The sequence below is a fragment of the Papilio xuthus genome, unplaced genomic scaffold, assembly GCF_000836235.2.
Source record: "Papilio xuthus unplaced genomic scaffold, Pxut_1.1 DF829567.1, whole genome shotgun sequence".
Taxonomy (NCBI): domain Eukaryota; kingdom Metazoa; phylum Arthropoda; class Insecta; order Lepidoptera; family Papilionidae; genus Papilio; species Papilio xuthus.
Window position 1 is genome coordinate 684,604 of NW_013529082.1, and position 20,020 is coordinate 704,623.

Genomic DNA, 20,020 nt, shown 5'->3' on the forward strand with positions numbered 1-20,020 from the left:
ATGTAAGCGATAGTTTTTTTTTACAAATTTTTAATTAATTTTAACGCAAACAATAAAGTGCTTTCTCGACAATTCTTGTTGCTGTAATAATTATATAATTTATTTTGTGCAATATTATAAAATATTTTAGGTTATTTAACATCAGTTTATGAAACTAACGTTAATTGTATGCAGCATAAATATTCTATGTTCATATAGCATGTTAAACACATTTTAACACTTTCGATGCCGCGGAAGTCCAAACGATTCCAATAAAATGTATGTGGCCTACAAGAAGACATCGTAAAGGTCGTACAGGCACGGAACGTGTTAATAAACGTAATACAGATATGGGAAATGAACATTTACTTTCACAATTCGTATAATGAGTTATTGTTATTGCAAAATATTTTCTAATATTGGTAAAGTTACGATAAAGATCACTGGGTTCAGATGAAAGTTGTGATTCTTTAAGAGATTATATTACGGAGTTGAATTAACCTGAAAAATAATTATTGTATTTTAGTTCGTGTCGCTTTTGATTTTATGGACACGCTTTAAATTATGCACGAAACATTTTTAATAACTTTTATATCGAGAGGTAGATTAATTATTTTAATTAAAGATATATACGATTGAGCTTTCTCTCAATCAAAAATTAATAGATTCAATTAAAAAATTATATTGAGATAATAATTTAAAAAATAAGAGAAATCATAAAGTTATCTCTAGCAAATACCGCGATAAACTCCGAGATAACAAAGTGAAACGGTACAAAAGCGATCTGTATTAGAAACGCCGCCTGATGACCACTTTTTCATGTCACTAAATATTATAAAGCTGGAAGTTTAATCATCTATCTTTCTTTGTGATCTAACTTTCTCCAGAAGTGATTGTTTTTATACTTTGTAGTCTAGACGACAGAGATTTATTTTACAATTTATTTCTATGTAATCCAATCTCAGACCTTGCGAAAAGTAATTTAGGAATCAAATTGAAACTAAGTCCGACAGAAGTTCTATTCTCTTATGAATTTCATTCCACCAGTTTGTAAACAATTTGGAATATGATGTAAATAATATGTAAGGTGAAATAGGCCGCCGTACGCCCTTATACAAAGGTACCGTGACCCTCAGACCTTGGTCCACGATGACCATAAACAGACAACTTGTGCACCTTGAGAAAGTTACGCGAATAAACTGAATACTTTAATGTAGTTAAGGAAAATTGAATTTTTAAGTTCGAGAACATTCTACATGTTTTGATTGCATTGAATTTCCTCGAAGCATTAAGTACTGTTTTTGAATTCAAAATGTTTTGGTCTGTAAACGGCAGAAAAGCAACTTGGCGACCTTCCGTCACGACCGCAGTGGGCGACCAAGTCTATTTTAGCCGTGCTTGTTACCACAACACCTACGGAACTTCTTAGCATATTATGTCCTCTAAATCGATCGTAAGTAACCCACGCGCAGTTAACAACATCGAATCGATAGTAATCCAAGATGTACAGATAGTTTCAGGGGACAATTCTGATCTGTTAATTCTAAACATTTGCTATTTTTGTCCAAGTCTATAGCGTCGTTTCAGTCATTAATAGTCCAATGCTGACAATTAAGAGTTTCAAACCAGCCGATCATAGATGTGTATATAACTCTCGTCCACATTCAGACCAATTCAAATCATCAATTTTAAGTATGTACTCTAATATATGTGACGCGTGGCTACACCACACTATAATGCACATAACTCAAATCTACCACTATATTTGGTTGAGTGACGTGTCGCTAATTATTATTGCAAACGCGTTGGACTAAAGTGAAGCTCGCTCATTGTGTGATTGTGTGACAGATTATTTTTTTAATTGTACGAAATATATTATACAAATATTCTATTCTATCTTGAATAACTAACTAACTCAATTTTATCGATCCGAACGATCTAAGGTATATTTCCGATAGCGTGCAATCCAGGCCAACGTTTCCTTCAAACCTTCACGCTTCATCATCATGATTGCACAGCGCCATTATGTGAGCCACTCCACCTTACCCGACCTCGGCCCCTCGGATGTTGTTAATTGCTTCCCCTGTCACTACAACGGAAATTAGCTTGATGCAGACCCAACACATTTAACACTATCAAAGAGAACATAAGGAATAAGTTCCTTAAGTTCTCTTTGATTTAGCTTAGCAGCTTATAAGAAATAGGCACTGTGGAGTACACACTTCTATTAATATACTACTAAGGTAACGTAAACATTTTCAAGACTAGTTAGTCATTTACAAATGCATATATGCATCTAGTTCCATTCTTTCTCTTCCGTCGTTTTCGTTTAAAGTCGTAAAGTATAGTGTTCTTTCATGTTTTTGAATACGTAACTGATAATTATTTACCACCAAGCCAATTTCAATTCCCATTACAGTTTAATTTATCAGTAGCGACATAGTTCCGTCGTTCGCACAAAAGAATCCGTGGGAGCATCCGAGTCACTCTCACTTTCCACAAGTAGACGGTAATTAGTAGCAGTAATGTATTCCATAACAATTTACAAACTTGCACTACGCACAACGCCTTGCTTTTATACTGTAATCATATTACGTTACGTTTTCACTTTCGATAAATACCTTCTAAATTTGTTTATTCATTTGTACCATGCCATAGTGATTTGTATTTCGTATAATTTAATGTCTAGCCCTACTTGTCTACTTGTACTTGTAAGATTACTTCTTTATCGGTTTCAATAGAAAAACAATAGTTTAAAAGTCATATAGATAGACTACTTAATACGTAATTTATTCTGCAATATTTCTCGTCATCTGTCATAATTAGCAAAAACAACATGAGATCAATACTTAGATCTGGCAACCAGTTTGCATGAGCCTATTGTTTCTTTTTTGATACTGTTCAACATTACATCGTTATGCGGTAACATCTCATTATTGTGTAAGATGTATTGTTTATAGGCGTCGGCTTCATTGTGTGTTGTAACCCGATAGAGATACGCTCGGGTACAGTTTCTAGATCATTTGTTTCAATTAATGCACAAACTACTATGAGTTCATTTGAGTTTTTGTCGTATGAACTTTGTTCTATATATTGCAATTAATTGTGATCTAAGAGTTTATCTAGGTTAGTCATTTATTTAATATTAGCTGTCGCCCGCGACTCCGTCCGGTGGATATATAAAAACTTAATTAGTGTAGCCCAACCATCTATCTATCCACATCACATCTATCTAAACATTCGCATTTATAATATTAGTAAGTTAAATAAAAAGAAGCTCTTCAAAACATAAATTCGAAAAAAATAATAATAAATAGAATCCTATGTCAGTCTCATGGCTCTAAGCTACCTCATCAACAGTTTTCAGCCATATCGGTTAAGCCGTTCTTGAGTTATAAATAGTGTAACTTCATACACAACACGACTTCATATAAGATATAGATTATTCTGACATTTTACCTTCACTGAAGTATTTCTTTAAACTTAAAATGTTAGTCCCAAATTGCGTTTCCATATCAAAAGCGGTACAAAAATATATAGATGATTTAATTTTTAGAAATATTGTGGAAAATCTTGGTGAGAAAGATTTATTTGCGTTGCGAATTTTGTAATTTTATAGTCATTACGTCAATTTCATTAAAGCATAACATCCTGGGAATCGGACGTCGGTATATTTATCGTAAGTCGATTAATGTCTTTTAAGTTTTAACATCCGTTGTTGTTGGCAAATCCGCAGAAACCTTGATGAATATCTTATTTTAGTATCAATTCCGCTGATGTACAAACTAATTTTATGACAATGATGTAATATTATTTTTATTTAACTTGCGATTAACATTATTATATGAATTATTTGACTTTCAATTGTTTAATCTCTCTTCTTGTTGTTTTAATATTCAAGGATATATCTCGTCTTTGGCACATTCAACACAGTTTTAAATATATTTGCATACTTTATATTAGTGACGCTCTTTTAGACCCCAAAAGATGTTTTGGTCTAAAAAAATATAAGTTAATTATTAAAGTAATATATTATAAGTTTATTAATTATTATTCAATTTGTACAGCATTCCTGTTTTTACCAATATGTTGGTCCTATCCGGAATATAGTATTTATATGTTTTTTTTAGGTTTTGTATACGGTTGCGTTGTGTGAAACTGGCGCACACCGCAATGCAGCGTCATATTGACCCGTTGCCTTTCCTAGAATTTTATTCAGGCTATCCAAAGCTTATATATAAGTGATTATATTGAATCGATATAGGCATAATATGTTGGCAACATTAGTAACATGCAATTTTTCAACGAGACGTTTTGTCGTTTTTTTAATAATTAATGTTTTGTCAAATTATACACAGGTGCTGTGCAGAAAAAATCTTAATGTGATTGAAAAAAAATAATAGAAGTATTTTATACCGTTTCTGTTGCCTTTACATCATCTTCGCCTTATATTACATCTGGTTTTAAAATAATCTCATCTTTAATTCTAACGCTTAATGCTGTTGTTAATCCAACAAAACTTTCACTCTCGCACATACTTTCTTGACTGGGATTTATGATTTGGTTCGCTAATTTTTCTAGCTGTTACCGTTTGTAGTTGTTACGTATAGAACACGTGTATCATATAATACATGGTAATGTACTAATAAATGTATGGATTTACTATTAAGATTAATGTATTTAAAATTCAATTTTTCTATTAAAGTCTATATAAGACCAATCCATAAAACATTTGAAAGGCGGTAAAATTCACATTTGATTTAGGTATTTGATGCAGACAAAATATAATTACGGATTCTACAATGAAATTATTTAACCTTATCACTCACAAGTAATCATTATATTTCTGTTGTATTCACTTTGCTCGTATCGTTTAACACCATGAGTGAATACCTAATTATATTTAGACGAAACACATGGCCGTTATTACGTAATGTGTTTTGTAATAGTTTATTACAACTAAATAATCTTATTTACCACCGTCATATTGTAAGAGGTAATAAGAAATATGTACTTCATAGTACTTTGGAACCCCAATGATTCTATGGGTCTAGACTAAACAAAATATTAAGTCCAAATTGCGTAGAACTGATCACATGACATTTTGCATGGTCTTGTTAATTTAATAGATTGTTTAGGGCTGTAGTTTGCTTTAGTCTTTTGACGTTGATGTCATTGTAAGTAAAAGTTGATGACATTTTTTTTAGTATAAATGCCATAGTTGGTGACTAAGATCAGCCACCCCTGAGCGAGTGCGGTCTCACTCCAATTACAGCAGAATTCCGAGTGCACTTTCACTGCTGGACTGCTTTCTTGTTTAATGGCTGGAGAGTAGGCTGACAGCGAAGTGGCTGCGCCGGCGCCGGCACGGCCTGTGGTTCTCTGACCATTCATGCGGTTTGTTTTATTTACCCCCATTGTTTACTTGAACGAGAAATTTGTCTTAACATTCCAAAGTTATTACTTTTGAAGACTTTCTGAACTTAAGATTTATAAGACGTTTGTATCTAATTGTTGTGTTTTCTTCAATTGAATCTAAATTAAATATTCCGTATTGACTTTTACGGCTGCAGCAATTTACGTAATTAACATGATTGTTAACAAAATCACGTGTATCATTTCATAACCTTTAACGTAACCCTAAACTTGTGACGCCCCCTCGTAACTAATATACGCCACGTTTGTAAAAACAGTCATTCTATTTTTAACCCTGCTTCCTCCCGGCGACCGGGTTCTGTCATCCCAACTGTCGCATGTCGAGTGACACTACGTCGCGTCTCAGATTCGAAGCCATAGGACAAAACTAACAGTCAACCTTATACCAACGTGATAAGAACGAAATTTGTCTCGAAAGGGGACGATTTATTTTCGAGGGGAACTCATTTGGTGAAATTCATATATACCAATATCAAAATATATGTTTTCGGTTGAAAATTTTCTTAGAAGTCTGTCGTAAAATAAACAGAGACTTAATAAAAAATACAAATTAACCTAACATGAGCGGAGCTTACATTGAATAAAATAATATAGCGTTTAAAAAACAATGAAGACGTACACAAACAACGCTATGACTCAGACAAAATACAATTAGTAGAGAAGACCTCTCTTTGTGACCTCGACATTAATTTGTTGAGTTTAAATATAAATATTTTTTATTGTGACTCACGTCTCGTTAAAATAAAGTAAAGATACGAAAACTGAGATATGTGAAGTTTCACTGACGAAATACTTGAATTAAAACTTGTTATCTCTGTTCTCCCAATGATAACAACAATGAAAATGTCTCGATAATGTAAAAACCACAGAGTTCTGTTGTATGAAGAACTATCTCTTTTCTGCATCTTCTACCTTCATATATTCATACTCCCTTGGTCTATATTTACGAATCGTTGGTTACGGGTACTTGCTAATGCTTCTTGATCTTGGTATTTATCATTTGAACGTGCATATTCCTTTTTCGGACAGCTTTTGTTGTTGCTTTGTGCATGCTTAACATCAGCTGTCGTTCTCAGGTTGTCCGAGGCGCATCGACCCCTTCGTGCTTTCGTTTATGTAATGCGGTTCATTGACTTGTAATCATTTGTTCATTTTGTTTACCCCATGTGCTACTACTGTGTCTTTGTGAACTTGAATTGAAGCTTTATGCTTCTGAATTAACTAAATTTGATATGTGACAGTATGTCATCACTTTCAAAATTATTTTAAGATGTATTAGATAAATTTTCAAATCATTTTATTTGACGTTATTGCTAAAGTTTGTTGAATTCCTCTAAATCAGTTTATATATTCAACAATAAACCTGTTTTGCAAGACATTAAATATATGAATGAAGTTTCGTAAAAAATTACAGCAAATGAAACATATGAGACTCGGAAGCCTTAGAACACGGGAGGAGGTAACAGACGGGTGGGGGGATAAGCGCCACATCTCGGTCAAGGGCTGTCCATACGACAGCTACTTGCCGAGGACCGGTACTCTGATAATCATATAGTTATTGATGTTTTAGTGTACCACGAAATACTGAAGTCGATCCAGTAACGTATACTAACGTTGCTTGTACCAAAAGACGCGCGTGCTTTCCCATTTTAATAAGATATGCTGGCATGCGAAATTCAAGTAGGACGTTCAAGAATTTGGAACTTTACTAGTTTCTGAGTGACTTAGATCATAAGAATTTAAAGATGTATATCGCAACACATATTGTGTTATTACCAACACAAGGCGGATAGAAATAGGGCAGTAAGATGTTGATAGCATTAAAATGTTGGTTTGCCGGCTGCGATATATTACCACGTGATCATTCCTATTAATTCTATTTGTTAACATCCGGTTTCCATGCAGCAAATAGTGCTCAAGCCTTGTATATTTTGGAATGTATCGGTAACACTTGTGCTTTACAGAAGTAAACTAATGCCATGTTCCAATATTTAACGAAACAACCAGTTATTTTTACCAATAATATAGACTAAAATCAGATTCTTTGCAAAACATCAATTGAGATGTGTTGATAAATTTTGAGTTCATTCATGCACAGCAAAACTAGAATGAAAAGTCTTCCTCGTTCGAAGCCGGTGTAAAAATCCTCTTAAAAATCTTCCGGTCACGTTCTGGCGCGTGGCCAGCTCCTGTGAAATAACCTTATAGATCCCGGAGCTATATTAATACGCAAGCAATAAATAGACTTGTAACTTTGCTTTTAAAAAAACAAACAAAAACAGGAACGTAACGGTCATATGTTTATGTGACTGATGGTTCCGTTTGTTTGTATTATGATAGAATATTAATTTCATCAACTTGTTTTCTGTTCGTAATTTGAATAGGCAAGTTATTTCCCTATCTAATCTATAAATTGCATAAAATTTTCTTACTATATAAAACACGTGCCAAAACATACATAACCTTGTGCTAGTAACCCGTTTCTTATCTCGAGTTATATAAACAAGATGATATTATTATAAAAGGCTAGAAATGTCACATTGCGTTTGACTTTTACTATATACTTTCCATCGGATCCAATAAATAAAATCGGAATATATTACTTCCTACTAAATACTACTATAAATGCGAATTTTTGTATAGATACATGTTTGTTAGAAGGTATCTCCAGAACGGCACAATGAATCTCGATGTAACTTGGCATAGATAAAACACAGTCTCCAGTAACAGATGCGATTCACCTTGATATAAATTCTGCGCAGACGAAGTCACGGGCAAAAGCTTGTGCTTCAAATAAAATTCATTTCATAAAATAGAAGAGATGATCTATCAATAACTTTATTCACAATATCGTATCGCTTTGTTTAATAAAAGCTATAGCCCTCACAGATTCTAAATCTGTTGTTATGAATATTGCTGACCTATTTCGTGGTATGGGAGGTGTGGACTATATTTCTTATTTTGTTTATGTCTTACGCGAACCAACGATAGATTTACGATACTTAAAACTTTAGCTTTTGCTTCCAAGAGATTTATAAATGGTTAAATGAAATGCAGTGGTTAAGAAAAAAGCAGTAGTATCATTATTGTAAAGGTTATTAGCGTTTAATTTAGTATTTCAGATGTAATGTAATGCCTAGCTTCACACGAGGGTGGAACATTGACAACGCACAAGTCAAGACATAACAGTGATTTTTTTAAAAATAGCAGTACTGCACTGACTTCTGTTCTGTCTGTATTCGTGTGAAACTAGCTTAGGATAAAACACGGAACACTATCCAACACAATACCTTCAGTAAACTATCGCAACTGCCATAAATGATAGCATTCCTTCAATATCTTATATCCTACAGCTTTATAACACGAGTTTATATAATGTCATAAACATACAAACGTAAAAGTTTAAAAAATGAGTGCGCGGGACTTCTACAAAGTGATGTACCGGAACAAATCATCTGACAGACATAACACCAGAGACTATCTCGATAACGATACAGAATTCAATGCGAATCATTTTAAACTGTACGATGACTTTAGTACGGATCTTAGGATCAACTTCAATAGCATAAGCAGTGTGTTCCATGAAGTGACGAGATGCAGACGAGGTGATCCAAACGACTCCGGTATTGATGTGGAAAACGGAAACCATAATATATCTCATGATAGAGATTTGGTAAGTATAAAAAAGCAACTTTGTTTTAATTTGGTATGTGATTTTGTAGTTACTAATATTTATTTGTTGCGACATGTGTGATGTAAAAATTATTTCATATTTTTAATGCAGTGCTGACGATGTTTTGTTATTTAAAAAAATATATTTTTCTCTGCGACTGTTTTTCCATACAATGCTAATGAAAGTGTCATCACTAATTTATAAAGGAACTTATTATGTAAAAGAAAAATTTTATCCTATAGCTATAGAGGCATTATATGTCAATATACTTTTATAATTTTGCTTATAACGTAGACAATGGAGATTTAAAAAAATATATTCACTACTAGAAAATTATCTTGAAACTGGAGAATTGTATTATCTCAGCTCTTGGCGCAGCGCCAGAAACTCGGCACAAATATAAAATTCCTTATTTAGAGTCGTTTTTCAAATTATAAACCAATCTCAAAGTATACTTTGTGCACTTTGGAAAAATCTTTATGCGTATTGAGTCAGCTCCAACAATGTGTAGCTAGATCTATTGGCACGATGCCAAAAGAAAATAATTTATATTGGTTAAGTTTTTTCTATCCAAAAATATTCAAAAGATAATTAAAATCATCATCATCATTCGCTTGTGTCTACTGATAGACATAGCTTCCTAGGCATATGACTCTCATCTGACTTTAGCTAACGCCTTAAAAGAGACGCTCCTGGTTCTTGTCTTCTATTACAAGATTTTTCGTATACTTAGCAATCACAGAAACATAAAAATGTTTTATAGATCTTCAATAAAACTTAATTTCAAAATGATTTCCTTCAACGTTTTAAATTGACGGTTCAATATAATCAATTGCTTGAAGTAATGGGTAACTAAGCATTTCGATAGAGCATTGTATATTGATCAGTACAGTAACGGACATCATTGTATTGTTTGTCGCCGGCCATTGTATTGACATGCTAATACATCATGCGACACTCTTTGTTGTACGTAAATGACGATTAAATTCATCTATTCTGTGAGATTATTACAGCTAATATTATCTAAGAAAGGGACAATTAAGAAACATTGCGACTTTAACAATTAATTTTTTCTATCAAATACAGAGGGCGTTGTACAATTGTGTGTGCACGTTGTAACGTTATCGACGAAATTTGTATTAGATACTTACCGCGCCCCTATCGGGCGTGAAGTGCAACGTCAAATCTCATACAAATATTGACATATTTTGCGATGACGTTATGAAAACGCATATCGCAAATATTCGCGATGGACCCTCTGTACAGACAGGTTACGTTTTTAGTGTAATAACTTATTACTTTGTTAATTTAGAAAGTGAGAAATTTATAGTACCAACTCGTGCAATATACAGTGTAACTTGCCTATGACAAAATTATTCCGACCTTAGAGACGTCGATACCAAGGTACCAAAGTTGCTTTTACGTTATACAAAAATCGTAATTATAAATCGAATAAAAACAATTTTGTTTATTACTAAAGTTCGAATATTTATATTTTGACAACAGATAAGTATTAAGAAAAAATTTTGAAGAACATTGTTAGTAAACAAAAAATAGTTCTTTAGTAAGACGTTGTTTATTAGGGGTTTGTTAAGACAGTTAATTGAAGTTGGGCTTAATTAATTGAACAAAAGCAATGTCAAGGTTCTTTTTAGAAGAATCTGTATAGATTTTTTCTAGACACGTGCTATATGAGATTTTTGTATTCATTCCCCAACTGAATAAAAATATTTTAGTGATTTTTTTATAAATTTACAAGTGATTTTACTAATCGGTTTCCGTATTTTTAGTATTTTTTTTATATCATAAGGTGGCAAACGAGCAAGCGGCCACCTAAACCCTTGACATTTGCCCATAGACATACGCAATTGCATATGCGTTGCCTACCTTTAATTTACGGAGGAGAGGATGCACAGAAAGAAAATATCTTCCTTTCCCATGCATCCTCTCATCCGGAAAGTCCACTTCCACTTCCCATACTTTCCTTATAAAAGAAAGGGTTAGGAAGGGCAAGAGGACTAAATTAGGCCTCCGGGACGCACACTCATCAGACGAAACGCGGAATTGCTTCCACTTGACGCCTGTCTTCTGTGTCGTCGTGGTATTTCACCGGGCGAGCCGGGCCAATTCGTGCGAAGATGTTAAAGCGAGCTCTACCACTGTTAAAAATTTATAAATCATCAATAATAATTAATAATTTCTTTTTATTTATCTGGGTAACTCTATTGATATTTAGTTGTAGTCTTCAAATGCCTAAGATAACCTTTGTCTTATTAACTGGATCTTTGCCAATAGGAAAAGAATGCGTCACATCACTGAGATAAATTGTCGTTGTTGGTATAAGAGTAACGTGATACGAACGCGGTAGAAGATAATCTTTCTTCTGATGTAAACACATTTCTTTATACACCAGGGTATGGGACAAAAACATTTTATTTATTTCCCTAGTAACACAATTGAATTGATTATGATTTCGACAATATTTTTTAAGAAATTGCATAGAACCTTGGAGAGATGATTGAAATTATAAATGACATCATGACGTTTAATTTTTTTCTATATTAAGATGAAGTAAAAAAAATTAATGGTAAATATGTACATAAAATTAAAAACTGAATAATCACGGTATTAATATAGTTCTAATACGTTGATAATAATCTCTAGAGAGATGCGGTACAGTTAGGAACGATAGTGTCATCTGTGACAAATGAGCAGCAACCTTAATGACTGTACTTACAATCTAGTTTATATCGCAAAACTCAGTAGAAAGTTAACATTAGCGTTTGAAAAATGCGGCTAATAGCATATCAGTTATTGTAACTTTTTCAGAAAAAAATCGTCCACAAGGTGATGTACAGACTTTTGTCATCGTTGTTTTTCTTGAATAAGAAATAGATGAGAATGATTTTTAGAGCACAAATCTTAAATAACATGTTAAAATTTCATAAAAATATGGTTAAAAATCCATTGGTCTAAAAAGACGTATGCAGACATAAGATTTTGTTTTATTTACATAGAATTTATGTAAGCGGAAGTTTGTTTTGCATATAAAGTAACCGCTTCTATCTGTACATTCCACAGATGTAAAGTAATTACAACAGTCGGCTCGAATTTCTTTTGAACTGTTCCATGATCGTATTACACAGTATTAATTAATTTCATCGAAATCTTTAGTATTCTATGTGCGTTGCATGATCTAACAACACTAACACTTCCAGTGCTGCCGAGTAAACTTGGTAAACGTTATACAGGTAAATAAAAGTTATCGTTAAAATTGTAGTGGCATGAAATGTGTGGACATATTACCTTTCCTTAGAACATCCTCTACCAAGTTTCTCAAAATAATCTGAATCACTGTTTGCACTTAAACAAAATCGTACATTCTGATTTGCATTCAAGTGCCGTTAGGAGCAGTCGTGGGTTGCCTGCTGATGCGTTATAATAATACCGTTTAAACACTATAGCCTCCCCTCCCCCCCTTATTACTCATCACTCAACTTCAAATCTAAAAGAATTCACGCCTTAAAGCCAATATATCTTTACAAAATTTTCGTTAAAAAATCTGTTTTCTTTTTGTTTTCATCCCTTAGAATAAATTTGTAACAATTTATGTCAAGTTCTCGAAGATAATATGAAAATGTTTGGAATCATTCCAGCTACAAAATTCCAATTCAAAATGTTTGAAATGCTCAAGACACCAACACTGGTTACGGCATTCTATCATTATTTAAGAGTTCTATTTGTTGTCAGAGAGATTCTGCTGTCGTATGTCGTCGTCGTCTGTAGTACATTTTCATGTTTGTAAAAAAGACATATTTCCTTTATAGACACAATATTCTCACATCGAAATCTAAAAGTATAAGGAAAAGGCAAATGTAAAGCAAATTGGGTAAATTAGCCATCTCATCTCCTTTATGGCTTCAACATCGTAACCGGTATTTTGATCAGTCTGTAAATTAACAGCAATAAAACATACCAGTAGTTGTAATTCCACAAATAACGTACTAGTCTCAGCTTTCTTGCCAAATGACCTTGACCACGCTGGTTACACATTTAACTTCGATTCACGTTAACCGAAACAATTTTAATCAATACCAATTCGATACGATTAACTCATAATCGTGATAATACTAATGAATGTAAAAATGATAGGTTTTTAATAACAATTTCTCCAGTTTTCAGCGTTGTACAGCGTTCCAACCTTTAGGTTTTCATTAATTTGATTATAATTGTTATATTATAGTATAGTATAGTCATTTTAATATGTTTTTACACACAATACATGTTAAATAATTCGCGGAATTCAACAACACATTCATAATCTATATTCCTCCGTCTCATTCAATGTCACTTGCCTTAATTTAAGGATATTTACATGCCCTTAAAAATAACTTCCTTTGAACAAGCTTGGAACTTGTTTGCCTTTGGCTCGGTACATTGTATCGTATCACTATTGAATTACTTAATTTAGTTTTTCTTGTTTCAGTTGGAGAACGAAGTAATGGTAGATCCTTGGAGCAGTATGGATTCTTCGAACTCCCCATTGACTGATTCCGGACCTTCGGCTAGTGAAGACTGCACACCTTCCACTTCGAGCGAGACCCCTCGAGGCCCCTCGCACTCCTCCAGCCCGCTATCTCCCGACGCGCGTCGCTTGCCGGACACTAATGACGCTAAAGCTAGAAATATAACAAAATATCCCTCCAAAGGGACTGACAAGACACGTGCTCGGGATCTCACGTTAGAGCTGGAAACTCTGGAATCCGACACACTCGCGCGCCGGCCACATTTTTTAGATGACGACTACCAACCACCGTCTCGATCAAATATCGAGTGCCGTATCCCTAAACCGCATTTTTTGGACCATTCTCCATCACCCGACGAGTTTGATGAACGAAGCGACATAACAAATCCAAACTTTTTAGATGACGAAATCGACGGTGACGATGGCCAAGCACAAAAGAAATCCGGAGCATTGCCAAAACGACCCATGAAATCACAGTCTTCCACGTATACCGCTGAAGAGGACCGACCCCATAGGACAAATTATAGAACCACATTGCATTATGGTCTAGAAAGCGCGGCCAGATCGAGCGAAAGAGACAAACGGGCTTCCCAGCTCTATAGAGGTACCTGGCCCGGGGAACGGGATGTCTGGACCGGCCAGGACTCCTCTAGTGTTAGAAGTTTTTCAAGTAATGGCTCAAATAACTGCTCCAGACCTTCCTCCAATTTAGAAAATAAAATGGAATGTGTATGTTCCTTGATATCCCTACTCAGCTTGTCGCCCGAAAATAATGCAGATCTTAGCGGCCCGCTCCTAGAAATGAGCAGGTCTGTTGAAAGTTGTATAGCGATGCGACAAGCTGGATGCATACCTTTACTAGTACAGTTAATTCATTCGAAAGTACCAAGAGAGACTCGCGACCGAGCCGCCAAGGCACTGCGAAACATTATCCATACACAAACTGACGACAAAGCGGGCAGAAGAGAAGCGAGAGTGTGGAGGTTGCTCGAACAAGTTCGCGAATATTGTTACGTGTTAGAAGACTTGGTGGATGCGAGGAAAGAAGGCAAAGAAGTAATAGAAGACGACGCCACTAAACATCCTAGTCAAAGTGTCGCAGCGCTCATGAAGCTATCATTTGATGAAGAACATAGACACGTGGTGTGCCAACTGGGCGGTCTACAAGCGCTGGCGGCATTGGTGAGCGGCGACCAGGCGGCGCACGGCAGCAGAACTGACGATAACACCTGTCTCACCATGAGAAAGTATGCCGGAATGACGCTCACTAATTTAACATTCGGAGATGGCAACAACAAGTCATTGTTATGCTCCTTCAAGGATTTCATGTTGGCGCTCGTTGAACAACTGGAATCCCCCAATGATGATATGCGACAAGTAAGTTATTATTTGTATATGTAGGTGTATTAGACCACTGGAAACAATCACAGTCCTCGTAAGCAGGGCTCAAATTTAAACGTCAAAAATTATCTATTTCATCTCGAAGTTATAAGATCTCAAATAAGACGTGGTTTATTATGTGACAAATTGGGCAAATTGAGCCTGCATAACATTAATTTTTAAAATTTTGCATTTTAAAGTTATTAAATTGTTTTACTTCGTTGCTTTCAGGTTACAGCTGCTGTACTGAGAAACCTCTCTTGGCGAGCAGATACCAACAGTAAACAAGTGTTGAGAGAGGTCGGAGCCGTAAAGGGTCTGACCAAGGCCGCGATGACCTGCCAAAAGGAGGCAACGCTCAAGTCCGTGCTCTCGGCTCTCTGGAACCTGACCGCCCACTGCTCCATGAACAAAGTCGCTTTATGTTCCGTCGACGGAGCCTTAGGTTTTCTCGTAGATATGCTCAGCTATAACTCCCCGACTAAAACCCTAGCGATTGTGGAGAACGCAGGAGGTATAATGAGGAATGTGTCGAGCCACATCGCCGTCCGCGAAGATTACAGACAAATTCTCCGCGAGAGAAATTGTTTGAGTGTCTTACTGCAGCACCTCAAGTCTCCCAGTCTAACGGTCGTTAGCAACTCGTGCGGTACCTTGTGGAACCTATCGGCTCGATGCCAGCAAGACCAACAATTCCTCTGGGACCACGGAGCCGTACCTATGCTCAGGAGTCTTATTCATTCCAAACATAAAATGATTGCGATGGGTTCCAGCGCAGCTCTGAAGAATCTTCTCAATTCGAAACCTGGCAAATCGCACATAATCACCCTAGACACTACTGCCAGAAATATGAATTTACCCGCGTTGCCGACTCTTGGCGCCCGGAAACAAAAGGCGTTAGAGCAAGAGCTGGATCAAAATTTGGCCGAGACATGCGACAACATCGAACCGGCCACTTCACCTTCGACTAGTAACAGAGAAGAAAAGAACCTATTCACGGCGACAGAAAGACAGATCGCTATGAACTTAGAAAGACATAGAATGACGTCTAGTTCCCCGCTCATGGGGAATCTTGCGTCGCAGATATCACTAAGCCACAGCGCTCACTTGGCAAGCTACCTCAGTTGCAGTAACACTCTATTGAAAGGCGCGCTGGTGACACGATCCAACACGGGTAGTGCTGGCAACGTCAACAGGTCCGACAGCAAGGACTCCGTCACAAGCACACACTCCGACTCCGTGTTCGAGAGGGTCATGCGCACAGGCAAGGTGCCCGTGCCCACGCCGCGGAGCAAAGACTTAATGAGAATGGAAACTTCGGGCGAAGCGTTTAAGGCGGCTTCGAAGACGCTACCCAAAGATAATACCTACCTCCGGTACAATCAACCTCCTATACCACCACCCAGAAGTTCCACGGACATGAGAACTAATTACACGGAATCTGGTTACGACGTCGACCAAGATTCCTGCGACCAACCCATAGATTATAGCAGAAAGTACTCGGAAACTAAAAATAACGAAGCCGAAACTCCTCCAGCGCAAGAAAAATCCAAGAGCTCCGACACTAAGAAGTATAAAAAGGAAAATTCCAACACCTTCGGCGATTATCAAGAAACGGATTTAGATCAACCGACGGATTACTCGCTGCGGTACGCCGAACATCATTCGGAGACGGGCTCGGACATCTCCGAGCCGCCCGGACCCTCCGTGCACGAGGATACCATTAAACACTTCGCCACCGAGGGCACTCCATACGAAACTCCAATCATTTTCTCGACAGCCACATCCATGTCAGATCTACGCGTTATCGGAAAAGAGGGGAAACCGAAGAGTACTCCCAACGCGAAAGAAAACCCCGAGGTCATGACCCACTCGGACGAGAAGGATACGTGTTCCATCGAGGATCCGCCGCGACACGACAACGACCGCGCCATATCTACGCCGCAGCCGACCTCCGCCGAACCTATTCCCGAAAAACGAAGCGTATTTGATACCAAATTCAGCTCGGGAATGATCAGCCCGGAGAAACCCGTGAACTACTGCGACGAGGGCACGCCCGGGTACTTCTCGCGGGTGAGCTCGCTGAGCAGCCTCGGGGAGCCGACAGAGGAGGACAGCCTAGCCAAGAGGAACGCGCTAGCCACCATGCATGTCGAGCCCGGCCCCCAGGAGCAGAGCACCAGCAGCTCCTCCGGCAAGGACAAAGAAGGTAAACCATTGCGTCAATATATTAAAGATTTTATAACGGCCATGTATTTTTAGATACTGCTTCTCAGCAAATTATAAACGATCCATTGTCATTTTAACCCGTTCAATCCGTCAGGTTCCAAAGCGGTGACGTTCGCTCGGTCTCCGCTGGTATCAGGTCCGGGCACACCGGGCTCTCCGGGCACGCCGGGCCGCTTCGTAGAGGACACGCCTCTCATGTTCTCGCGCTCCAGCTCGCTCGGCTCCCTGCCCGAGTGCTCGCAGCATGACGACCAAGGATCTGTCGTCTCCGAAGTCAGGTTAGTAACTACATAACTGTTTTTTTTTTTCCTCTGCGTACTCTGTCTCTGTCTAACTGCCAGTATCTTCTTTGTTAAGTGAGATAATTCTACAGTTTTAGTTAGGTTTTATCATGTTACGTTATGTGTTTCAGCCGGCTGACGTCGGGCTGCATCTCGCCGAGCGAGATCCCCGACTCGCCGGGTCAGAGCGCGCCGCTGTCCCCGCCCGCCGCGCCCCCTCCTGCGCACCACGCCGACATGATGCCCCTCCACAACGGTACCTTTACTATACTATACATATTTTATGTCAAATTTAAAACATAAAGAGGCACAAATCTCGCAAAATGTTACTCTACTTAACAAAATTAATAAAATGTTGTGTTTTTCAGTTTTTAAAATAAGTTTCTTAAGAATTTTATTCGCAAAATATTAGTGACATCTTAGTTCAATAAGTATGTTATATGTATGTTTGTTGTATGTGTACAGAGTCATGCGTGGTGAGGTCAGTGTTCGAGGAGCGCGTGTCGCGGTTCCAAGTGGAGCACACGCCGGCGCAGTTCTCCGCGCGCACCAGCCTCAGCAGCCTCACCATTGACGATGACCCCAAGGTAACATCCCCACCCCCCAGCACGCTCCGCTCCTCCCCTACACCTGTACATGTCACGACACGACACCATGATCTTTCTTTATAGTTACTTGAATACCATTGAGTTGTTGTAATAATTAAATTATTATGTGTTTCCTCAGCAGTCACTCCTGATGGTGAAGCCCACAGAGGGGGAATCACCGCCACATACCACCTTACAGGCCAATGTTAATAGGTATCGTATAAATCATTTTGAATTAATTAATTTAGTTTTATAAAACACTATTCCTTTCTTAACATTCAAACATAATTTTTTTAGGCAAGAAATTCAACCGCTGCCAGTCGTCTCGGGAATTCACAATGACTCCATTAAGGGTATGTTCGCGTTATTACTATAGGAAACATGTATTTTATATCATTTTGATAATATTTTGCTTACACGCATCGTATATTTTATTATACATTTTAATCGCAGGTACACAAACTCCCGGGGACACGTGCAAGGTGTACTTCACGGAGGACACGCCCGCCATCTTGTCAAAGGCGGGCAGCAACTCCAACCTATCAGTGCTCTCCATTGACTCCTCGCCCCCCGCGCCCGCCGCACCCCCCGCACTGCCGCCGCCCACACTGCCGCCCCCCACACTGCCGCCCCCCGCCACGCAACACGTGCCCCCTGAACATGAGGATAAAGTATCCGAACACAACCATCACGATACTTCTGATAGTTCCAATTTAAGTGACGCCGGTGACTTGTTAGAGGAATGCATACAGAAAGGCATAGCGCAGGTAACTATTTTTATGTATATAAGTGTTTAATGTATTTCTGTATTCTTATATGTACATAAACATAATTTTAATATTAGTACTGAACACAAAATGAATATTAGGATACCCATACAATAAACATTTTGTTCTTGTACAATACCCAAATCGTGGTACACGATTTTAAATTGCATTTATCTTGACTTTTTTTGTCTAAACTGAAATCTTCCGTTTTCCATTTAACTGTATAAATCTCTAATCATTTGAATATTTAAATTATTTCCCTAATTATTCAGGGGAAGTCGCGGCGTAGCCAAGTTTCTACAAATTACGATACAATAGTTTGAAAAACAAAGCGGATTGTCTAAAAAGGCGTAATGCGTTTGCATACAAATGTTTAGTCACGCAACATCCGCCATTGTTCAGCACGCAACTTATATCATATGCCAGTTTGTGCGCGATGTGTTTCCACTTGTGCTATTTTATTTGCTACAAACGCAAGGTCTCATATTATTTATCTGTTTATTTGTAAAGATTAAACGAAAAAAATACGAAAATAACATTTCTTTGTTAAGAAAAAAGGTGTAGACTAGTCAGCTAAATATCTCCTCGAAGTTTTCTTTCGTAAAATTATAATTGGTATGTATTTTGATTGTAGGTTGTTAAGAACAAGGGTCCACAATCTGAAGCGCAGTCCACAAATCCATTCAGCTCCAGGGATGATGTCTATGTGAGTACATTTTTTAATAAATCTACAATTTACTTGAGAGAGAACTTATGTACTAGCGCTGACATCTATTGGAATATTCTAATGATAAAATTGATTTGTCAGATAGGTTGATCTCTAGCGTTTTTTTTTATAAAATTGTGTACATGTATCACGAATATAATTGTATGGATATACCATTTATTTTTGTGTTTGGTGCAGAGGTCGCTGCCGCCGTACCTGCGCTCCTCCACAGAGACTATCAAGATGTCGCACGAGTTCGCTCGCAACTTGCGGGACAGGTCTGTTCATCTCATTACTTTAAATCTCTATTAACCTCAATTTTTTATGAAAGGGCAGTTGAAATGATTAGCTCGAACCAGTATATATGATATGTTTTACCTTGTTGGTCAGTGAGAGCCGCAGTGGCAGCGAGAGTCGCAGCAGCAGCTGCCGGGCGCCGCCGCTGCCGCCCAAGCCC

The 20,020-nt window shown here is 37.4% G+C and overlaps 1 protein-coding gene across 1 annotated transcript in view; it reads left to right on the top strand.

Moving 5' to 3' along the window:
• LOC106117050 (adenomatous polyposis coli protein) overlaps positions 1-20,020 on the top strand; it is a 31,948-nt gene that overhangs the window by 6,306 nt on the left and 5,622 nt on the right. Inside the window, exons 2-13 of the mRNA XM_013311126.1 lie at positions 8,769-9,088; positions 13,575-14,990; positions 15,225-17,202; positions 17,317-17,500; positions 17,635-17,759; positions 17,969-18,090; positions 18,230-18,303; positions 18,388-18,443; positions 18,544-18,857; positions 19,492-19,563; positions 19,762-19,841; positions 19,954-20,016. Coding sequence (XP_013166580.1) covers positions 8,825-9,088; positions 13,575-14,990; positions 15,225-17,202; positions 17,317-17,500; positions 17,635-17,759; positions 17,969-18,090; positions 18,230-18,303; positions 18,388-18,443; positions 18,544-18,857; positions 19,492-19,563; positions 19,762-19,841; positions 19,954-20,016 — 4,748 coding nt within the window. The 5' untranslated portion in view covers positions 8,769-8,824. The remainder of the gene's footprint in view (positions 1-8,768; positions 9,089-13,574; positions 14,991-15,224; positions 17,203-17,316; positions 17,501-17,634; positions 17,760-17,968; positions 18,091-18,229; positions 18,304-18,387; positions 18,444-18,543; positions 18,858-19,491; positions 19,564-19,761; positions 19,842-19,953; positions 20,017-20,020) is intronic.